The following is a 24,033-nucleotide window of genomic DNA, read 5'->3' as shown; positions in this document are numbered from 1 at the left end:
ATTTGCGCATTCTTAAAACCAGCTTCCAAACGGTCTTTGTGACATCTGGCAAATTCAATCCACAACACTTTTCATTAGGCTGTCATTCATTACTACATTTGTGCTTTTCTTTGTTTTTGTATTATTTTTTGGGTTTTGTGGCCGTGCTAACTACTAGGGTGGGTCGCGAAATGGACTTTTTCACCAATTCGAAAACCTCAAATGGATATGTGAAAATAAGCCCGAAAAAATACTCCATGCCAAATCTGAGCTGATTTGGACCAGAAATAGCTTGCGAAAATGCATTTGAAATTTCCAAAAATATAGACTTTGGGCGAATATGGCATTTGTTATTTTTTTATCCAGAACTTAAAAACCATTATTCTGTGATCCAATATTGGTGAAATGCATCTCCATATACATTTTAGATACCACTATACCCTTTTCAAGGTCACAATTCACCTCATGATTATGTTAAAAACTACTTTAAAATGTGAAAAAATTGCTAAATTATGCAATATTGCATCATTCACAAAATTATACTGTAAGAGAGAGGTAGTGTTAATGTAGACTGATTACAATGCTGTCAAAATTGAAAATAACCAGAAAAAATGCATGCCCGATTGTTGGTCCTTCTAGAAAGCTACCCTAGACACAACTTCCAATATCTAAGGATATTTTGAAGAAAGTGAATCTCCTTAGGGAAAGATGCCTGGGGGATGGGGACAAAGAAGCTGTCCTTTCACAAATAATGTCAGATGTGAAATCAATTAACCTCAAAATCTGTACCAATATTCCACTACAGACATATACAACCAAGCAACCACACGGCATTTAACATGTTAAATGCCGTGTGGTTGCTTGGTTGTATATGTCTGTGGTTGAAGAAAGTGACCTCTTTACCAAAATTGTAATATTCCACTAATTCCAGACAAGACTATGAAAACCAAATTGGTTAGGCTCCTAACGCTCTAACCACTCGGCCACTGCTGCCGATATAACTATATCAACTATAATATATCATACTTTCTACAACTAGTGAGCAAATTGGACACAAATTAGCAAGAAAACATAGCGTAATATACATTTCCGTTTTTCTCTGAAAGTGGAAGGTTCATTTATGATAGCCATCAATAATTTATGGGGCACATTGACTACTTAATTACATGCATCCCAACTCATGGGCCTATGTATGTTGTATGAACCGCATTTAACTGCACTTTACATCAGCACATTTCAATCCTGCATCACATATCCATTATATGATATAGAATAGATAAATATTATTCAATCTGTTGTTAATTCACATGGTGAATTGTTTTTTTGTCAAACATTTTCATCAGTTTTCATGAACAGATTCTTTGTCGTATCATCCCATCCCTTCTTTCAAATGTTGCAACTGAACTGGATGCTTCAGATACAAGTTTGACATGTCTTTCCACAGTTTGGTTATGGCAAGGGTGTTCGAGTTGCAATAGACTTTGTCTGATTTGTTCAATTTCACTATCACTGAGATGTCTTTGCTAGAGGAGGTTCTTGGCTTCTTGCAGATCAGGAAAATCCATGTTCACCATTTTGTGAAATGCCTTTGCTTTCACATTGATTTTCGGAATTAAAAACTTACGAACTGAACTTACTTGCCCTCTGGCTCTGCCTGTCTTGATCTTGTAGTTCCAGAAACCCTTCTTCAAAGTTGTGGTTGCCTAATTTGAATTCAGGGATCCTTCCACGCAGGGACAACACTTTGTTTAAAGCTTGCCTGCGAATACTTTCATCCTTGTGTCCAAGCATCCCCAAAATAACTTGTTTAGGATGTGCAAAAATACCATTTCTTTGCACAACTTCACAGGCAATATCAGCAATTTTTTGTTTGGATATTTTATGATCCTTTGTATCATATTATAGAAGTTTTCTGATCCATGTGTAATTTTGTGATTTTGCTTTATGTCAAACCATGATGGAAAATGTATCAGAATGTAATCAAAATTTCGCTAGCAACACCAAATTGGTTGAGGGATATACAGTATAAAAACGTAGGATGCGACAAGCAAGAGTTAGCCACCTTGAGTGCACAATTGGACCAACCTCGATCAGCTTCAAGTCTATGTCAACAAATCCAACCATCACTACTAAACAAAATCTGTAAGCATAATTTTGATCTGCACTGAGATCGTAAATAACATCGTTTGGCAAAAACGAAAAGTTTTGGTTGAGAATAGAAGAAAAAGTTACCACAGGCCAATCGGAAACACAAGAGTCAATGGCTTTTCCATTTTCCAACAGGCCCAGTAAAACTATCTGGACTATTGATAATGCCATCGAGAGTTGTTATGTATCCAGAATGGGGTCCAGTCATTGCAGGAGTGACATCTGTTCCTACCATTGCAAGTTTTGTTTTCAATGCAGTGCCTTCCATAGCTTCATATACACAATTTGCAATAGCTTTTCTTTTTCCATTTTCAGGTGTTAAGTAAAACCAGCTTGGTTAACCAACAACTACATAATGTTCTTCCAAGACAGTGGCTTGATAGTGCCTGCCATTATCTGCTTCAAGAAGTGAGAGTGTGACATCCTTTCTGCCATCGATGTACACCCCATTAACGAGTTCAAAGAACTTTTTCTCGTTATTCCGTATTTCTGCTCTGAATCGGTACAGGAATCAATTCCGCAGTACTGATATACTTAATCATTTACAGTTTCTGTAATTTTGCCACTCAAGTTTACCATAAAAAGCGTTTTTTTGAAATAACATAATTTGTAGTGCAACTATGATAAAAACATCTCTTAGGACAGATAGAAACTTTGTGTTTCTGCTTTGTTTGAGCTTTGTTTGACCCTTCCAGCCCAAATAGTTTTCGAGATATGGCGATTTGACCTTTTGGGCTGGGTGGCACGGCCGATTGAGGGGGCCACCCCCCAAAATTTTGGGAAATGATTTCTAGGTCGATTTAGCAGCTTTTTAGAACACTTTTTTTTGAAATTCAAAAATAAGTGTTTTTCAGCCCACCCTAGTGGTGGTTCTCCAAAAGCAACTTTGTTTACTTTTTCTCGATATTTTTTTATGTAAATCCTTTCCTTAATTCTGTGTTCTTCAATTTCCTCTTGTGTTATTCGTTCTTTCATGTTTTTTTTTTCTCTTTTCTAATACGATCCTTGTTCAAATGGTTCAAGTACAGCTGAGGATTTTCCTTTAATTTCTTTCTCTTTTCTTGCCGCTGCTTATGAGTTTTAGCCATTGCTAATCACCAAAGATGAAGAAATTTCAACTCAAGTTCTGGAAAGAGTACAAAACCAGTAACATAATTAATAATTATGTTCTGCACTGAAAGTTAGAAGCCATGTTTTTATCTAACTTACAGAGGAATCATATGCTTAAAACTTCAATTTTTTGCTATCACATCCTTCAACTCCTATCATACCATGTAGATATATTCACTTATCTTCTTCCTCTGAGATAATCCTACCCTTGACTTGTGGTCTTGCTCTGCTGTCCTACCTGCTGTTGTGCTTCTGTCCTGTTTCCGTATTGTTGTGGCCCTCCTATCGTTGTTCTTCTAAAGCAGGGGTCACCAAATGGCGGGCCGCATGCGGCCCGCCACGCTTTTATGTGCGGCCCGCAGAAGGTATCAGCGCACAAGTATAACCAAAAATATTTTTCTTGAGGAGTTAAACAGCATGAAGGCAAAAAATACTGTCCGAAAAGCATATTTTTGCTTTGCATACGATTCCACCAACCGACCAATCAGATTGTAGTTTTAGGTGGGGGTCGTTTAAAGTTATTCCAATGCGATGTCCAGCCACACTGTCCCGATGGTTGAGTAAAACGTCTGATTTCGAATTTCCAAAATGTCTGTGAGCTATAGGTTTGCTTATTTTAAGTTTGTAAATGTCCTGTAAACACTAATGTGCGTTTCACCGTTATGGGGTTTCACGAGCAGTGTTCCTTTATGCAAGTTTTTGTTGGCAAAATAGGTCGGTGTGCCAACTCAATTTATAATAAATTGGCAAAATATTTTTTACAAATTTAAAGATATTTTCTGGTATTACAAAAATAATTAGCTTAGTACTGCAAAATCAATTCTTGCTATGCTAATAAGCACCGCAAGTGACATTTGTCTAATAATCAAGGAAAGATGGTTTTATAGACTCTCACAAAAAAGTATTTTTTAGTGAGAGTCATTGCTTTTTCAGAAGGAGCACTGTTCATGAGTTACGACAGAAACGTTTTTTCGGTGATTTCCACAAGCGTTTGTTTCATGGTGCCTGTTTTTTTTCTCCCTGTTATTTAAGCTTATTTTTTGCTGATATGTTTGCAGGTCACTATTGTTGCCTGTATTGCGATGTGTCAAACATTTTCATGTTTACTGAAACTGTTAATGGCAAGATATCTTTTGTGAAGCCAAGTGACAACACCACTCTTGCTTGGCGATGAATATTCTAATGAAACCGCTCGCCTCGCTATAAGTGCGCAAACAAGTGGCCTCGTTTATTAGACATTGTTAAAAAAGTCAAAAGTGTTGTTAATGGAGCTTGGCCTGGCAGTAGCGTTGTTTGACTAATTTGTTGCGGTATTCTAAGATAAATATTAACAATATGTAACGCTGGATACTGGGTACGAAATGCGTTCTTTTCTAGCATAAGAGTCAACCTACCTAAAATTTTATTAGTGCAGACCGCTACAGCTCTCCTAAGTGCCAAAGTGGCCCGCACGCAAAAAAGGTTGGTGACCCCTGTTCTAAAGTGAAGACTTCAAGACCCTCTTGTGGATCATTGTTGTCACAAAGAGTTCAGTAGGTTACACTGAGGAGCTCATAAGATGTAGAAAGTGTAATTCAAAAAGACAGGGTTAACAATAACTGAGATTTGTGGTACCTGGTATAATAACTTTTTAAATCAGTGACAACATAAACATGAGCATGATCCCTGCATTAAGCACTACAAAATGACTAACTTAAAGTTGGTTAAACAGTATATTCACCTGTGATAGACGTATGTGACGGACGTAAGTGATGGACATTCCATTACGGTGCACAACTGCACATCCGTCATGCATTTTTACTTAGTTAAACAAAAATTTTGAAAACCATTTAGGTTGTAGGTTGATGTGTAGGAACTAAAAGAAGAAATGAAGTTTCAAAATTTTAATTCATCTGATATAATTTAGTAAAATAAAGAAAAAAAATTGTGACAAACGTACAAGACAAGACCCCCCAGGTCAAAGTCCTACATGCTATAAGTCCAATGTCACACCTTGATAAAAAAAATTTTTAGAGATTAATCTTACACTCATTCTTAATTATACAACTGCAGTATTGACGAAGGTTCTTGAAATAGCTTCAAAATTCAGTACCGGTATTATTATGAGGATTTTTCATGATTTTTTTGACATTTAAAGTGATGTAACTCGCTTACTGAAGCATACCTTCCAACCATTTTGGGTGGAGGCCAAATATTTTTATTTTCTGAAAACTAGAAAGAACAAGCTTTCCAGGGATACCATTTGTATTATCAGATAAAAAATATGTTTTGATGAGTTGGTTGTCCTTATCATGGAACTGCCCTTTTATAGCCTACCTGATAATAATAATTAGCCATAATTTCAAAATGGACGCATCAACTGTTATGTTTTGTTATTTGACATCGATTGAATCATCTCCGGCGTTTTTGTATTGACTTGTTAAACTAGGGATTGGAATTTTCTAATGTATCATATATTTAAGAATTCGAATATATTCTAAGTTTGCATATAGACAGCGACGCAGGATACATTATGTGAGCAAACGTTTAAATTTAATAGTTCAAAAATAAATTTAAATATAATTTAAAAAATAAACCATGGTTTTTGAAATTAAAATATTGTGTTGATGTGAGCAAACATTTTGATTTAATAGTTCAATTTAATTCAAACGTTTTTCGCTAAATTTCAATTCAATTTATATTTCTTTGTCAGAATACAAAAGCAATGATATTGTGGAATAAAATACAAAATTCTCTAATAGATAAACAAAAGGCACTGTTGGATTTTCAAAAAATCTCCGAAGAGCGCTGTCTCCGAATCGGGATTTCTCCGAATTGGATTCTCCGAAACAGTATTTGCTACTTGCTCAAGTTTAGCCATTAACTTAGCTACTATTATGCATTACAAGTACTTGCTGAAGTAGACTTAACCATCAGGGTGTTATTTTTTTGTCTTTTAACCCATATCCTCCTAAATCGAAGTTTTTTAATCATATTTTTAGGTAGCTTTAGATGGATGTAATTTAAAAGGTATGAATGTTTTTTCAGAAATTTTTTTTAAAAATGTGGATGATTTTACTTCTGTCAGTTAAAACTCATGCTAAAAGCAGGAAAGTTCAGGTAAAACAATGTAAGATCGCGTTACTTGAATTGCTCAAATCATAGACTTCTTAAGTTAAGGACTAGACGAGTCAATATAAAGTTGAACCCCAAAAAATTGATACAAAAGGTTTTTCAACGGATTCTGTTACCTGTGGGCCTACTAAATAACATACTAAAAGTCTACCAAAATCGGACCTCCAGAAAGGGGTCATTTTCAAGATGGCCGCCGGGATGTTATTTTGCCTATATCTGAATTGCTATTCAAGCTAGAAAGGTGGTTTAGGTGTCTATCCCTAGGTTTTCGGGGTCAATGAATCGAATTACATAGGTTAAATTACGATAGGCTGATTATCTACTGAGATACGTATGATTTGTATATAATATACGATCTGAGGGAGCCTGGGGACATATCGGACGCAGCGATAGGCCAAGATCAGACAGAGCAGAGCACGATATTAGCAAATTCACTTGAGGCTTGAGATAAACCGCAAACAAAATCATCTTGACTTCCATTATGTAACACGAGCTTGAGAAAAGTGGTTTTCCAACATTTCAGTTTCTATACTTTTGGCAGCTTGATAAGCCGAATAGTGATAAAATTTTCAGAGACAACTCCTCACTTTTCATCTGAATAAATTCTATATGTATTGGTGCAAAATGGTTTCCAGTACACTTTAAAATAAAACATTTTTTCGAAAACAAAACACTCAAAAATCCGCCCGTAGTATCCCCAATCTCCCCTAATAAGATGGAATTATCATAACATCATATTACATGCGGCATAACAGGTACTATCAATACAGGCATCTAAGAAAAACTGCAACCAACAGGAGGCTCATACTTGGCCTCCTACAGTAGCAGGGTTGTCGGTATTTTACCTAACCCAAAAAAACCTGGGTGGGTTTTTAAAAAACCCACTTAAAAAAACCCAGAGCATCATATTTGTCCAGTTTTTATTAGAAAATTAAAAAAATGAACAAAAACACTACAAGGCACTTAAAACAAACTTTAAATTAGGACTTAAGGATGTGATTGTGAAGTAAATTTCCAAGAATAAACTGAAAACGCAGTGGATATTGTACAGTTACACAAAAATCAAGTAATGCCACTTTGTGTATACTACACTAAAACTCATTTATGCAAGAAGGCCTTATAGTTATACTGGTGAAAGTACTACTCTACTGTAGTCTGCATATATGATGTGAAATGCAATTTAGGAGGCTATTTACCAATTACAGATTCTGGATTCTAACGCATGGCTGTTTCAGAGCATTTGCCTGAATGGCCATTGGCCACGCAATTGCTCATCCATTACTATATATAATATATATATAGTAATGGATGAGCAATTGAGCAATATATATATAAATGATAAAAAATATTTAAACATGATGGCTTAAATGCTCCTTGCCTTCAAATCTAAAGCAAATGATGCAATAATGTGATTTCTACCAGTCCACGGTAGCATCAACTTGGTATAGAAATCAGTGGATGATGCAACATCCAACTTGATCTTGAAATTAATAGATGATGCAACATTCAAGCAACAACAGCCTTAGTGCATTATTTTATTGAGTTATGCAAGCATGTACTGTGAGTGAAAGTCACTTCATTCGTAAAAAGTAGTTTTGAAGTGAAATAAGCACAAATCTACCTTTTTTTGCATCTTTTTAAAAAAAAATACAATAAAACCCAAAAAAACCTGGGCCTTTTTAAAAAACAACAGTTAACCTCTCAAGTACATGTAGCTCCACACAGAGTGAAATTTACATGCCTTTTGACTCTTTTTTATTTCTTTAAAAGTATTATTGACTCAAAAAGAATGTCTAAAAAGACATTACGAAAAGTAACTACGGACAAAGGCCAGTGTTTCGATCTTCCGATCTCTTCAGCGTAGTAAAGTGAAAGTAGAAAGTTGTCTTGAACTTGAAGCGTTAGTTGAGATGATGATTTGAAACTTGTGTGATTGTTGTGAGACAATGAGCCTGCATTTAAGTTTTAATGAGCCTGCATTTAATTTAATTTGAAGAGATCGGAAGATCGAAACACTGGCCTTTGTCCGTAGTTACTTTTCGTAATGTCTTTTTAGACATTCTTTTTGAGTCAATAATACTTTTAAAGAAATAAAAAAGAGTCAAAAGGCATGTAAATTTCACTCTGTGTGGAGCTACATGTACTTGAGAGGTTAACTGTTATTTTTTTATTCACTTGTTGATTCATTCATATCAGTTTGTATCCTCTGGGGATCCTTCTCTTGTATCATGGGCCAATCCTATAGATGTTTGCTGGTACACCCCTTCATTTTCTTTGAATTTTAATACTTATATGTGCCGCTAGAATCTAATTTCTTGTATTTTAGATCCATCTCAGATGATTGTTTTGTCCTAGCTCAGTTGCAAATTCTTGTCTTTTTTTCTAGTTTTTATTTTTAACAGTTTCCTGCCATTTCTTAGCACAAATTCTCTTAAAAAAATCACACCTGCTAATAGGCTGTAAAACTACGTTTCGCTGAGGTCCAAAGTTAAAACTTAAATGCAGGCTCATTGTCTCACAACAATCACACAAGTTTCAAATCATCATCTCAACTAACGCTTCAAGTTCAAGACAACTTTCTACTTTCACTTTACTACGCTGAAGAGATCGGAAGATCGAAACACTTGCCTTTGTCTGTAGTTACTTTTCGTAATGTCTTTTTAGACATTCTTTTTGAGTCAATAATACTTTTAAAGAAATAAAAAAGAGTCAAAAGGCATGTAAATTTCACTCTGTGTGGAGCTACATGTACTTGAGAGGTTAACTGTTATTTTTTTATTCACTTTTTAAAAAAACCCGGGTTTTTCTCAACCCTGTACAGTAGATGAATACAGGGGATTAATCTGTTCTAAAGAATGGCGTACCATTAAAGTCTGGACACAGACACATTCAGAAAATCATCGGAATTATAACAGTAGGCTGCAAAGGTAAATCATAAACCAGGGTGATCAGCCCGTTTGTTGTCTTATTGCTTACGGCTGTCTCTATTCATCATCTTCCGACTCGTCTAGAAGAAACTTGTTATGTGGATTGTCACATTCTTGCAATTGGCATGGTCCACATGCAGCGGTACATGGTAGTCCGTATCCTCTACAGGAGCAGCGGAGTGTCTTACAGGCAGTGGAGCAGTTGCAATGAATGACCTTCAAGAGACTGTCTGGAGCATCTTTCATTTTTGACATAAGTGGGATGAACCGATTCTTGTGCAGGTTCCACCCCCAATTCATGACATCCATACTCTCTGCTTTTCACATCCAGACCACTATCTGGTAGTAAACTCGATAACAGTGAAATTGGGTAGCAGATTTAGTTGGTGGTAGACGCTCGGGCGTTACAAATGATGAAGCAGAGACAACTTTCTTGCTGAAGGTGTTGTATCGCATTGTCGCAAGGAAATCTGTGCTCTGGCCATCAATGAAGACAACCATTACTTGGCACCCAAGGTCATCGATTATCTCTGCGGTCTGGTTTGGGGCAGTGAATGCTTTAGCACAAGACTGAAGAACAGGATCTCCATGCACAAGTTTCCGAAAAGCAGTCTTCTTGCCAACACCGAATATCCGAGACGTAGTGTCACAACCAGTCATGGCATGGATAAATATCAACTCAGAACACATGTCATGTCCAAAGATTTTTTTCAAACGGTTGATGTTGTACACTTTGGTACTGCCATCAGCTTTGGACTTGTCTGACCTGAAATAAAGGCCCTTACTATCTTCTTGTGCATAGTAAACAATTAACACAAGGAGATAGGTATCTTCTCCAATCAGCGTTGTTGTCTGGAGAAGAGATGTCTCCTATACGGCCTTAGGCATCACAATTTCTACATCAGCATCCCCAGATGCATTTACCACTGTGCAATTTTGTTCCCGAAGTGTACCACTTATCATCCAAATCAAATTTTGTTTATTGGCATCTTGTGAAAGGAACTCCTCCTTCTTGGCTGTGAACATAGTCTCAGCTGTAAAGTTGACAACAGGATGAAGATTACGTCCTTTTCTTTGATGCATGTTGTCTTTAATGGTCGGCCCTTCTTCATAGCTGTCAAACACAATGGTTGTATCAGATCCATATTGCCGGATGATGAAATCAGCATATGACCGTGCCATTTCACCATAGCTTTGTCCACGCTGCCATGGCATGCGGTGAAGGAGTGAACCGCCATCAAGTATGTGGCACTCCGTTTTTGGCACAGAATGCAGGATTGCATTACTTGCGTGATCACAGATCGCGTGTGCTAACTGTGGCTTATCAGCTTTTCAGAATACATGTCTCGATTCAAAGAGAACAGGAGGGAAAGGACTAAGCTCGTAACACATAACTTCCTCCAGTGATAGATGTCCAGCTTGGGAGACCACCATGAAGCGTTGAAAAAGAAGTGCAGTATCAATGGTTCGATCAGGAGCGACCTTGATAGCAGATTTTTGCCCAAGGGTTCTGGCTTTATCCTTTCTACTAAATGAGTATGCGAATGCAGGTTGTCCTGTCATTTTTTGTCCAACAGTCTCATATACGTGCACGTTCACACTATCATCGGCTACAACACCAGTGACAACGTTCCTTAACGAAGCATCTTGCAAGAAAGGTGAACACACGACAAGTTTTGAACTGATCTTTTCCAGGTCAGCAGCGTCCCTTTTCATCCTTGCCTTTGTTGAATCCTTGTGCTGTTCAGATGTCGTGAATGACAAGTTTGTAAACTCCTGCATAGCGATGTTGTACTCTGATGCTATAGACCTGTTCCAAAGGGCTCTCTGCTTTTCATCCATTCCACTTCCGTGCGTCATACCCCCAGTGGGTTTTCAACGACCTCATCAATCTCGTCTCGATGACGAGATCTGAACTGAGGCTTTCCCAGAACTGGCTGCTGCTACGGATAACATGAAAACCCTTTTTAAACTTCCTGAATACGTCTGGGTGGTTAATGTGAAGCTGTCCCATCTGTTGGATATAGAAGTATGCTGATTTCAAGTAGTTGTAATGCCCAGCTGCGGCAAATATCGGCATGCAGTCAGTGACAGCACGTAGGTGCATCTGCCAAGAACCTATTCAATCTGCCTTTATGAGTGACCTGGCAACTTTTACCATACATTGGTAATTCAGCCACAATTGACTTGTCTTGGATCTAGCACCCGCTTCTATCCTCCTTTTCTCCAGCTGCTCATTTATCTTACTGAGGGTCGCTGATATGAATACAGTTTCTAATGCCATCTCACCGTTTGATAGTGCAATATACATCCTTTCAGACTGGCTAGGTACGCACACATCTTTGTGAAGGCTTGCTCTTGATCCTCATTCTTTGGCCTTCCAGCTTTCCTCTGCTTTGAATCGCGATCAGTCTGAAACTGCAAGGGGACATCACGGCTACACCTGAAATGGCTGTTACATACTTTGTGATATACGCAGTCTGCAGCATGTAGATCACCACAATAGTATTCAATTCTACCTTGATTTGTTAGATTTGATATTTTTGTGATGTCCTGACATAAGACTTCGTTTTGACCAACTTTGTTCCATGTACCTTATGGGGTGAAATTAACCCCTTGGGCAGTGTTGTACGTTGACGCTGAGGCTAGCGCCGTCAATTTATTTTTCAGTTGACGGAAGTGATAGCGCCGTCAACTTTTTTGCTGATTTTAAGCGTCAAGCGCTATGCGTCATTTTTTTTTTCATGGAAAATCTCGTTACACAATAAGAGTTTCACAATGTATTCTGGCCAACGCGACTCATCCGAATTACCGGCTTTTGCGTTGGTTGGAATGGCTACCTGGAATACACGCGGAAGAAGTTCGCCAAATGGTGATCACCCATGTATTGAGAACGAGGGATCAGAGACAGAAAGCGAAAAATCCATGAATGGTATCGCGGACGTTGAAGATACTTTATTTCAAGAGCTCTATGCCCCTGACAAGAGCGATATTGGTGCAGTGGACCTCGTTAAAAGATTTATACATGCTAAACTATCACAGCACGCTTGGAACAATGATACCTTTCCTAGTAGGCTAAACGTTTTCAACTTGTTTTTGAAATACAACACACCAATACCAACCAGCGCTGCTGTGGAACGCATGTTTTCACTTGGAAAGCACAATATGCGTCCCAAACACAGCAGATTGTCAGACAAACGTTTTGAAATGCTTGTTTTTCTGCAAGGAAATAACTAATAAGCAGGGCCCGCAAAAGTCAAAAATTTTTAAGGACCTTGTTTATCCACAAATCAAAGAATAAAGTTGTTTTCAGCATCTAAGGGACTGTTTCTAAGAAGTTTATAGGTCAAAATAAAGTCAAAATTGATAATAAAGTCGAAATTTGACAAATTATGGCTTTTAACAAACTTAATTCTGTGTTTCTAGAGAGTAATTTTTGTCAAAATCCTCGTGGAAGCATTGCAAATCAGGAACTGCGACACAATTAAATCATATTAACTCACAAAAGCAGGAAATATGTCACAATGACCACGGATCAGCAGTAACTTTTATCGCAAATTGTCCATTGTTTATTCATTGTTATGTATTTAAATATTTTTTATAAAACACTCCCTCTTCACAAATATGGTCTTTTCGAAGATCAACAGTTTTGATTTTAGGAATAGCCTACTGACATTCTGTAATACAAAAATGCCTAAGCTAAATCGTCTTCTGTCTTCAGCAAAAGTTAGATTTGTGGAGATTTTCCTATCGCTATAAAACACAACGAACTTTTTATAATCCATAAAACACCTTGACTTTTCGACAAAATATTACGTTTGGGTCTGAAATCGACAAAATATTATGTTTTGGTAAGTGGTATTAATTCAAGAAAGAACTGTGCCCTCAATAAATAAGCAATTTCGTTAGGTCAAAATAAAGTCAAAATTTGATAAAAATAAAGTCAAAATTTTTTTTTTTATGTCAAAATAAAAATGGCCCTACTAATAAGCTAAGCAGCTAATTACAATACAGTCTCAAAACATAATACCTGCTCTTTATTTATAGCTATTGTTAGCCTAAACTTGGTTGAGATATTTCCGTTTTATCAGACGCTGGCAAAAAATAGCGCTAGAAATTAGCGCTGACGCCGTCATTTTCTTTAAGAGCTTACGCAGTACTTTACGCCGTCAAGTTTTTAGGCAATTCGCGCTGACGCCGTCAATATATTTCAATGACGCGTACAACACTGCCCTTGGGGGGGCACTTTGGGGAGTCTTGCATCACCTTTCCACCCGAAAATATTGTTAGATTTGATATTTTTGTGATGTCCTGACATAGAACTTCGTTTTGACCAAGTTTGGTCTATGTACCTTATGGGGTAAAATAACCCCCTTTTGGGGCTTTTAGGAGGCTCTAGGGTCCAGACCCGGTGGGGTCAATCTTCCATACTTTTTGTGAGTGACATGGTTGACCCAAGTAACTTCAAGGGGTCAAATCTTTTGTACCTTATGGGGTGAAATCTTCTGTCGCAGTCTCCCAGACTAATATGTCAGACGTTTAACACAAAGCAAAAGCCAAATTAGCAATCAATTTGTAGCCTACTCACATGAAGCAATCTCTTTCAAGCTGCTTATCCGAATTCTACAAATCTCGGCTTACTAAATAAGTCTGAACTGGCTGACAAATGCTGTCACAAACCAAGTTCACAAATGAACAGAACTCTTGCCCCACATTTCCAGTTAATCAATTGCAGTTGATGAATCGTCAGGAAAAAGCTGCTATGCCATCAAAAAGGGCATTTATCAATATATCGCCATTCATAAACACGTGAACTTTAAACAACTTAGGCAGTGTAGAGAAAATTTTTACACAACCCAGGTGGCAAAAGCTGTCATTTTTCCGTTCATTCAACGTCTGCAGACTCCAAATCAATAGAAAAAGTACAGATTTTGCTAGCTGGGAATAGATGCAGTAGGTGCACAATATCATGTTTCATTACAGAATTCTTTCAAACAGTTTTGCTTTACGAGTTAGACTCAAAAATGGGCAAAAAGTACCAAAATTCTATAATTTGACCTTACACTACAATATTTTGACCTTGAAAATGACCTCAAATGGTGTTGAAAGTAACACCATTGAACTCGCTATCCTCAAAAGCCCTGACATGGATTCTAGAAGTTATTTTTGCCCAGGACTCAAGTTACAAACCCTGGGCATGGGAGGTTCCAGTCTTTAACTTAAGGAGTCTATGGTTCAAATACAAACTCTTTTTTGCAATAAATAAGCCAACAAGCTAAATTATATCAATAGTTTAGATTCTAATAAACAAACAAAATCCTTCATTAACAAAAACAGCATCATTACTTTAACACAGTGAATCAGTGATATCCAAATCTTTTTTGTTTGCGTACTACTCAGCAGCAGAGGTGGGCAGTAGCGCACTACTTTTTCTGTAAAAGTAGCGGTAGCGGCGCTACTTTTTAGTTGGAGTAGCGGCGCTATTTTTTTTCCAAAGTAGCGGGAGAGGCGCTACTTTTTTTCAGTCGCACTCCCGCTACCCGCTACTTTTTAATTTAAAGTAAAAAAATACTCGTTTTTTTCGCAACGCTGGCGTGGTCAAGCAGTTATTTTATATAGTCTGTATAATCGGTTTAGTTGCAAAGTTTCGGTCTTTTAGCAATCTCGTTTTCTGGTGTGGAGCTGCGATCAAAGTAGGAAATCGATAATGTTCATTTTAATTTTAATAATAGCCGAAGTAAAGTTGTATATGGTTTATAGAATATAGACTACATGCAGTGAGTATTGCCTCATCAGTCATCACCTATGCTAAGATGTCCAAAAATAAGGTTTTATCGTATTGGTTAAAGTAAAACTGTTGAAAAATGGTTAGCTAAGATATTTGTTGCTGATAAAATTTTCTTACACGATGGTTTTTGTTAAAAGAAATCATTACAGGGCAATTTTGTTTTTCTTAAAACTTAGAAGTTACAACATAGTTTATCTTATTTCTAAACAGCTCATTTATTTCTAGCTGACGTCAACTTCTTCGGCGAATAGCTCCGTGTGATCTGCCAGGCTTTAGACATTCTCCAGGGCGAGTCCAAGGCGTATTACTGAGTCTTGCTTCCAACCATTACAATTTGCGCGAAGAAGTTGACCGAGATCAGTGATCTTGTGACCTGTGAGGAGTTGAGAGTGAAAGTCCTTGAAGGGGTGAAGAAACGATTCAACGACATGAAATGCGTTACTGCATCATGTTGTCATCCCTCCTTCAAGACGATCGTGGCTACAATTTATGCACTACGTTTCCACGGATGATGCTGACGCACTGCAAGTAAAAGTCAAGACAGATGTAATTCGACTGTTGCCGGAGACATCAAGACAGGTTGATACTGAGAAGAGTGAAGTAGCGGTAGCACGCTACTTTTGTAAACTGGTAGCGCTCGCTATTTTGGTCCAAGTAGCGGTAGCAGGTAGCGCGCTACTTTAAAATAGCGGGTGCCCACCTCTGCTCAGCAGTTTCATACATACAGTGTGTGCATACCACCTAAGCTGCATCCAGAAAATGTCAAAAATATACAATAAACAACAAGAAAGTGCAACAAATGGGTCATTCGAGTATAATTAACTAATTTCAGGAATATTGAAAACCCTCACCTATCAGATTTTTTTATTTTTTGGTATTTTAAAGATACAAAGAAATAAATAGGACATATTTTCAATTTTTTTCTCCATCTCATTTGGTTTTCGAGTAATCGCATATTGAAAATTTCCTTTTTTGCCACCAGTGGCACCTTTGCACACATTGATGTTTTATAAAATTGGCCTCAAATTTACATTTCTGACTCAAATTTTCTGAACAAAATGGCTTATAAATGCAACTTGCGATATGCTTATGAATGCCTGATCTCACTGGGACTAAAATAACTCATTTAGCATGTTTTTTACATAGGCTACTGAGGAATTTCATGTTTAAGATTGCCCCTATTATTTGTATTTTTAAATATCTGTGTTTATCACATTACTTCCAAAGTGCCAGCTGTTATGCGTGCATTGTATTTGATCTTCAATAATTATGATCAGCTTTGATGACAATATATTGCTTTGCAGAACAAGATAAATGATTATAGTTGAAAAGCTCATTGAATAGTACCAAGCTCACATGAGAATCAACAGAATATTGAGCTAAGCACTGCAAAAAACTGAAAACATTATATCCAACATTGAGAAGATCCCAGTAGTTATAAATTTATTCCTTATTTACTTATACTTATAGTCGTTTCTAGCACTAGTTGCTACGTTCATCTGATGAAATTGAAAGTAAAATTAACAACAAACAAGATGGTTTATTGCTTCACTGACGTTTCGCGCACCATGACAATGCACATACTCAGAGTGAATAACATACAAAATAAAATTTCACCAGGTTATATACTACTGTAGTGCGATTGAAGGCAAGAAAAAATAAAACACGCAATATTTTTAAAAATTGGCCAATGATGTGTAAGCGGTGACTTTCCACGTTAAATTACGTAAAAAACTTCCAACAATAAACATAAATTCAAAGCACTGAAGACCACTAGAAATTCGAGACAAAATTAGATTGCAATAACGTTTCCAACTGTGTTTAAGTAGGCTTGAACTGAGTTGAAGCCTGCACGTGGAGACAATAATGATTTATAAGGTTTTGGTAAAACGTTTCCGTCGTTCCGGTTGAGTACATTGCAATGTTTGGATGTAGTATTGATGAAGCAACTTTCTGCGGTGGTGCGTTGATAATAATTACTTCATTTTTCAAAATTTTTGTTTCTGACCAGTTAATTTTGTGATCCTCTTTTTGCCATTATTCTTGTTCTTAATACTAGGCCTACTATAAGTTATCTAGTGATTAGAATTACTGTGCTAGGTACATTATAATATGGGTAGGATTTCTTATTACATAAGATGATGATTTTTTAAAAAACGAACTTCAGTTGCACTTGATTTGGTGAGGTTTTCTGGAACACTGACTGACTATTATTTTATTAGTATGGCCTGAGAAAATTAAATTGACATGGAGAAAAATGTTAGTGGCGGGATTTCCAAGAGATGGTTGCAATGTCAACATTAAGTTTTTATACCAATCAAAACTACGTTTCTAACTTGGAGATGAAAGTTTTAGGCCAATCAATCAAAAAATGTTTGCTCAATGCAATAAGATCTTCAGCTGCCAAACTATAACTTCGACTTGACTGCGATGTCAAGGATAATGGTTGCAATACTCAAATAACTGTTGTTTGTGATACTCAACAAATATTGTCTCTTGTTGGCTGATGGAATGTTGTTCTGAGGCCATGTGAAACCATAAATTTGATTTTGACTTTTCCTATTTGTTATTGGAGTGTTGTTTGACTACCATTCCAATCTACTAGTGGTTGTCATACATCACAGATAATATAACTTTGAAGCTTTGGTGTAAAGTTTACAAGCTTGCACAGTGCACACCCCATGGTGTAAGAAATTGTGATGTTTGAAAGAATTGATGTTCTCAACTTATTTCGTTATCTTCAGCCGTTCTTTTGGAAGCTTACTGGGTTAAGGTAAAAAAATATGAAAACTGCATGTTTCTTTTATCCTAGGTACGACTTGTCAATCGCATCGTTTTTATAGATTTTTTCCAACTCATTTGTCAATGAAAAGGAGAATTTGATTCATTACAAAAATTAACTGCTTCTTTTGCCGTTGTAGTTTCGTTATCTTGTATTTTTGTTAAACTTTTGATTACTCATTTTCTTTTTTCTGTTCCACCTACTCCATGTTCCTTCTCAAGACTAGTAGCAAAAAATTTCCATGTTGCACTGAATTCAAAATCTTGTTAGTGAAAAGACTGATTATGAAAATTTTGTTTTGGTCAGCACAGCTATCTGATAATTTTTGGATTTAAGTCTAATTGGAATTGGGAGGTTTGAGATTTAATTCATGTTTCAAGTTGTCTGATATGAAACAAAATGATGACATTTAAAATCCACCAGACAGATTGGTGTAGTAGACACAAATGTGTGTCTTGATTTCAGTCGACGGGGTGCTCGTTTGGGGGAGCAGATATCTTCTGCTGGAGAAGATGGTTAGGCTCCAGTGTCTGTCAGCTGAGAGACAAAGTGGCGTCTTTGCGACAAAGCTCAGCAGGTTGGATGTCAGCGAGAATGGGGAGATTGTCCAATGGCGTGGGACGCAGGGCGCTGTTTATGGCAGTGAGCACTGCGGCACCAAACAGGTGCATAGTACTCTGCTGAAGGCTAAGCTTATACAATATAACTTGCTGACCAGTTATTAGCAAATGAACATTTTTTAAATTCGTTTTGTATCGAAAAAGCATTCCAAAGAGTTCCCTTGAGAAAATCCTGCATACGCCACTGTCTGCAGTGATACCATCAAACACCTAATGATAATAATTTTTGTTTTAGCTCCACCACTATTTAGTTCATGCCTGATTTATTTGACAAATTTGCAGAAGTTGCTGCTTCAGAATTAGATCACAAATTTGAGATATTTCTTGATAAAAACACTGCTTCTAAACTTTTTAGCCCCTTGGCTAAACTTTTTTAGACAATGGTTCCTATTTGCAATACATTGCATCAGACTTTTTCAATTAATTAATTCATAAGCTCTCAGGATGTTTTTCAGTTGAAAGTGAATTTCCTCATTATGTAAAAAGTATCCTCAAAAGATATTTTAGTCCCAGTGAGGTCAGGCTGAGATCAATTTATAAGTTTATTGCAAGTTGCCAGACAAAAAATGTTAAATCATAAGCTAATTGGGGGCATTTGAAGTTGGGTGCTCCAAGTTATGTTCAAGACCACTTACACAGAAGACTAAGCAAGTTTTTTTACCTCATGTTATAAATCCGTGGCACCAAAAACATACATTTAGTTTGTTCAGAAAGTTTGAGTCAGAAATGTAGATTTAAGACCAATTTTGTGAAACACCAAGGTAAAACAAATTTTTGAGATGTCGACTTTCCACATTTTGGCAAAAACAGGCACGGTCGCCAAATTATCGGTTTGACAACTTTCTGCACCACCAAAAAAAAGACTTTTACTGACCCTAGTCATTACATTTTAAGGCTTGAAGTCACATGGAGTCAGAACTTTGCAGTGGTTGCCGGATGATTCTGCTGCATCATCAGCATCAGTATGGCGACTGACAAGTTTCGGTAATGGTTAAGAGGTTTCTCTTAAGCTTCACGATAAACCGTGACGCCGCAAAGCAACTAGATAAATTAAATATGTCACCACCATTCCGAACGGCTAAACTTTCGCTACCTGCGCCCACTTGGTCTCGCCCAAGTAGGTTTCATCCAGCTGGTCTCGCCCAGATGTCGTGTACCGCTTGGGAGTAGGGTTTTTGAAAATAATATTAAAAATTCTTTCTGACGAAACTCACAATTTGAGTTTAATTATGTGTCATATATGAGTTATAAGGGTTACACAAAATTAGGTTGCAACAAATATGTATCCCACCCTGTTCTGACTAATTGTGCCCAAAATTATTAACAATTTTGGCAAATTTTTGTTTGCCCAAAGTTCATTATTGGTTTGACGATTACACAAAACTAGGTTGCAACAAATATGTGTTCCACATTATTCTGACTAACGGTGCCCAAATTTTTTTGGCTAATTTTCTTTGCCCGAAGTTCATACTTGAGTTATAGCCTAAGTTCTTGAATCCAATCATTCAAATCTGCCATGATAGCTTGGCGTGGCTGACATTTCATGTAAACAGGGTGAATAATATCTAACAATCGACCAAATAATGGTTCAATCCTTGGTATGCGTTAAGATAAGCGCACATCCCAAGGTTGAACCATTTTTGCTTATTCTTGCCATTACTTTGCTCACAATCGGTTTCTTACCCGAATAAGCTATCAAGGCAGCCTTTTTTTCAATTTTTCAAACATTTTTACTTTTCTAGCTGTGTTTATTATCAAACATGAAAAAGTATGTGGCCGCATTGCCGCAACTCAAGTTTTTCTAGACTGTTTGACTTCATATTGCCAAACGTCGTACGACAATCTTGTGACACAGCGTTCAATCGATGAGCTAAATTGCCAAAGCATAAAGCCTGGTAGTTTTTTGACAATGTTCAATCGATGAGCTAAATTGCCAAAGCATAAAGCCTGGTAGTTTTTTGACAATGTTGTTAATTCTTTAATAAATAACAACAAAAACTCAGGATAGCTAAACATATCTCGCCCTTCTCTGTTTCAAGCCCGATGGGGCACCCCCCCATGTCCCATTGTCCCTGCATAATTGATGTCTTGGTTTCTGTTATAACTTCCAATTGGATCCCTTGTCAGTGTTAAAGTGAAAAATATGGTATTTTTATCTGAGTTGATAAGCAAATTCAAGGCAGTAAAATTTACTTCTGACTAAATTGTCACTATACTCAGATCATATTGTATACATAACTGTCAAAACAGAGAGCCTTATGTATTTTCTTCATCTATTTATCTTGTTTAGATTTTCAATTTTAAAAATCTTCTTTTATTTGTATGATATGTTTCTCATGTATGATAAGATCTTATAACTTATATATATGTTATTGTATTTGAGGAATTTCCTTTCATAATTGTTTTTTTAAGCTCATTGCACTAACCTAAATAAGTTAAACAATACTAGAAGTTGTCTCAATGACTGGTGAGTGCAAAATTTCGCTAATCTGTTTAATATTTTTAGATGTTATCCATGGAGAAAGTTTCTGTTTTTATCAGTTTGCAATAAGATAACATTCTACTAGATTACATGGACTACATAGACATGAACTACCGTCCATAGAATTCTATACATAAGATAGCAATAAGATCATCTACTTGAATGCTTGTAGAATTTGGATGTATGGGGCAGTCGTCGACAAATTCAGCACAAATACAATTAAAGTCCCTCTCGGATGAAGAAACGTCAGTGAATCGTGGACCTTTTCCACCAAAACCAGTACAGGCAACTCTGGAAACTACAGAGAACTCTGGATCGCCAGTTTTAGTGCAGAAACCTCACGTAGGTTCATTGCCAATTCACACCACACATGACTTGCCATGTATCGTTTCTGTAAGAAGCTTGTCAGACGGCTCGACATCTAGCTATACTTCGTCATGTCATTCTTTTGCTGGTTATGATGCAGAAGTGTTGTCCCAGTCCTTATGTTGCCCCTATTTTGATAGAAATGTCACATATACTGGAGTGCTTGGAAAAGCTGACTCTCAGTTCCAATCAACCAAGGCCTTGACTGTAAATACTTGTCACAAATATTTGTTCAATTTGGCACTTTTGGCTGAAGCTGCTATTTCCCAAAGCCTTGGTAAATTTGGAATTAACCAATCAGCAAGTACCAAAGACACTTCTTCAGCAATTAATGGAAAGCAATCAGATTCAAACAGAAGTGAAATGTCTTCAATTAATAATGAATTAATCAGAAGTAAAAATAATGAAGCTTGCCGTAAGTCACGAATAAAACGCAAGAAAGGTCGTGAAGAGAATGAGGCTAAACTTAAAATCCTTCGTGACAGCAATCATGACCTCAAACTTAAGATTCAGCAACTGGAAGCTGAAGTCAAAGAAGCCAGAGATAGACTTGTTGATGAAATGAAAGCAAGCAAACAGTGTGAAATAAATTGAACTAAAAACTTCTGTTTTTCTTACATTCTTGCTATTTTGTGTTTTTGGCTATTTACAGGGATTGTAGTCGTGTTCATAGCTGTCTTAAAGTATTGCCTGAACAGCTGTTTTATTGACTACATTAGTTGCCAACGCTTCAAAAAACAACAGCAATGGTCGACATTATGCTTCTTGTATGGACTCAGAAAACTGATTTCGGCTAATCTTATTGTGCCAAATCTGAGCTTACATTTTTGTATCACGTTTATTCTGCTGTCGGTGTTTCCATCATAATCTTCCACCTGACAGTTATTCATTTACTGTACATTAAAAATAGAGACCACGTAATTACGCGCAAAAGCAGCTTCAAAAGGACAGTGTTAGAACCAGGTTCAAGAAATCTAAAGACACTCATTCACAAGACAACAGTTCTTTTTTGTCAATCTTATTCAGTGTTTCTATATGTTTTTGGGATTGTTTATGCCGAATTTGGTTCTAGTTTTTGTCTAGTGTCAATGGTTTGGAAGATATTTCCGAAAAACGTTTTTAGTGATTTGAAAATTGGTCAAATATTGTGCATTAACCCCTTAGTACCCAAACTCAGATGCGCGTAGAAACTTATAACTATTTGTTTGATATTCTTGCATTAGCTACTGACACAACATGTTTAAATATTTTTTTAAATTTTTTGTTTATTTTTGGAAAATAAGTGTGTTCCCATTTGGAAACATTGGGAATTCGAGGTTAAGGGAAATTCTTTTTTGCATTATGCACTGCACTGTGTGAAAAAATAATCAAAGTCACTGGTGTTTGTTGTGTCACCACACCAATAATATGGGTTTAAATGCTTATATTTTGCAATAGCCTATAACGAAATTGCAACAAACCAAATACATTCTACTTTGCCCAAATCGAAGTGGTTTATTCTAAAGTTTGGCTAACAATGTTCGAACGACATCTCTTTTGAATTGCAAGTGTTTCGTATTTCTGCCAATCTCATTGTGCCAGCTGCAACTACAGGTGTTTTAAAATTGGAGAAAATACACCACCACCACTTCTTACTTGGTAGTCGAGGTCGGTTGTCACTGAGAAATCGATCAAGGAGATCGACTCCTCCCGTGAATGTATTGTAATTTCCACCATCATAGGTTTCCTGTATTGGTTGAGGTTTGCCTTCAGGTATTGTTTGTAACAATTTTCTAATTTCTTTTCATTGTATTTTGGCAAATTTCTTTTGTTTTTGTTTTCCTGTAGCCTACTGCTTGGTTTCGGAGCTGGCTGGCTGGCGTCTTCCAGCTTCTTGTATAAACATCAATTCATACCAAATCTTTGTCATCATTTTCTTCATCTGTAACGCCACCCTTATTTTCTAGTGGTAAGACCTCATTCGCAATCTTCTGTCATCAAGCACACGAACTGCTTCTGGAGCTGTTAGATATAATAGTTATAAAGTCGCTTATTATTTATGATTGAAATGAAGTTTTGTCTTTGGATATTACCAACAAAACTTACTTAAAGTTCAAGTTCTGACAAACAACCACTGCTCAGAAGTCAGAACACACAACCGAATGACCTCAATCCGTACCAAACCCACTGGTACGACACAAACTTATTTGCAAGATGCATTTGTTGCTTCAAGAAACTTAGTTTTGCTTGCCGTTGTGCGCTCTTTGAAATCGCGATATAGCATAATCACGAGTAGGGATGCCCAAAGTAGAATAATTGCCTATTCTACAATTTATTTTCTGATCTGGAATTTCGAATCCTATTCTAGAATCCTCGGCATAAATTTTTAACCTTTTCTTTTTATTGAGAAAATACACATAACGGCATGAAAATGAAGCTTTACAAAGCCATCATTTTAACAAGTTCTCAATCGTTCACAACAGTGATAAATTGCAATGTAGAACGTTTATCTCCTCCAGATGCTGCCCTGTCAGCCTTGTTCTGAGATTTCTAACAATCAGCCCAGCGCTTGAAAACGATCGCTCCGAAGAAGCTGATGTTGCTTGAATGGCCAAGTATTTTGCAGCTAAATTGTGCAAAAGTGGGAAGTCTGCTTTGTTGCCTTCTCACCATCCACAAGCGGTGTGTTCATTTAAAAAAAAATATTTTAAAAAAAATTTTTTTTATCATTTTTTTCC

General features: G+C 36.8%; 2 protein-coding genes across 4 annotated transcripts in view; both read right to left on the bottom strand.

Annotated features, from left to right (window-relative positions):
- LOC145774375 (transcriptional adapter 1-like) overlaps nt 1-20,256 on the bottom strand; it is a 99,461-nt gene extending 79,205 nt beyond the window's left edge. The window contains exon 1 of one of the 3 annotated variants that reach the window (XM_082585613.1): nt 20,152-20,256. Coding sequence is in view for 2 of the 3 variants with exons in the window: in XM_082585609.1 (XP_082441735.1) it covers nt 4,958-5,032 (75 nt within the window). In the remaining variant the exon portion in view is untranslated. Of the gene's footprint in view, nt 1-4,957; nt 5,083-20,151 lie in introns of those variants that run through there. The other 2 variants (XM_082585609.1, XM_082585608.1) reach the window with 2 other exon arrangements.
- Nucleotides 10,611-11,138, bottom strand: LOC145773794 (uncharacterized). Its single transcript, XM_082584923.1, has one exon. The coding sequence runs from the start codon at nt 11,136-11,138 to the stop codon at nt 10,611-10,613; it is 528 nt and encodes a 175-aa protein (XP_082441049.1).
- Nucleotides 20,257-24,033: the final 3,777 nt, after the last annotated feature.

This window comes from Aplidium turbinatum, chromosome 7 (genome assembly GCF_918807975.1).
Source record: "Aplidium turbinatum chromosome 7, kaAplTurb1.1, whole genome shotgun sequence".
Classification (NCBI taxonomy): domain Eukaryota; kingdom Metazoa; phylum Chordata; class Ascidiacea; order Aplousobranchia; family Polyclinidae; genus Aplidium; species Aplidium turbinatum.
The sequence above is the reverse complement of the archived record's forward strand: the minus strand, read 5'-3'. Positions and strand labels throughout refer to the sequence as shown.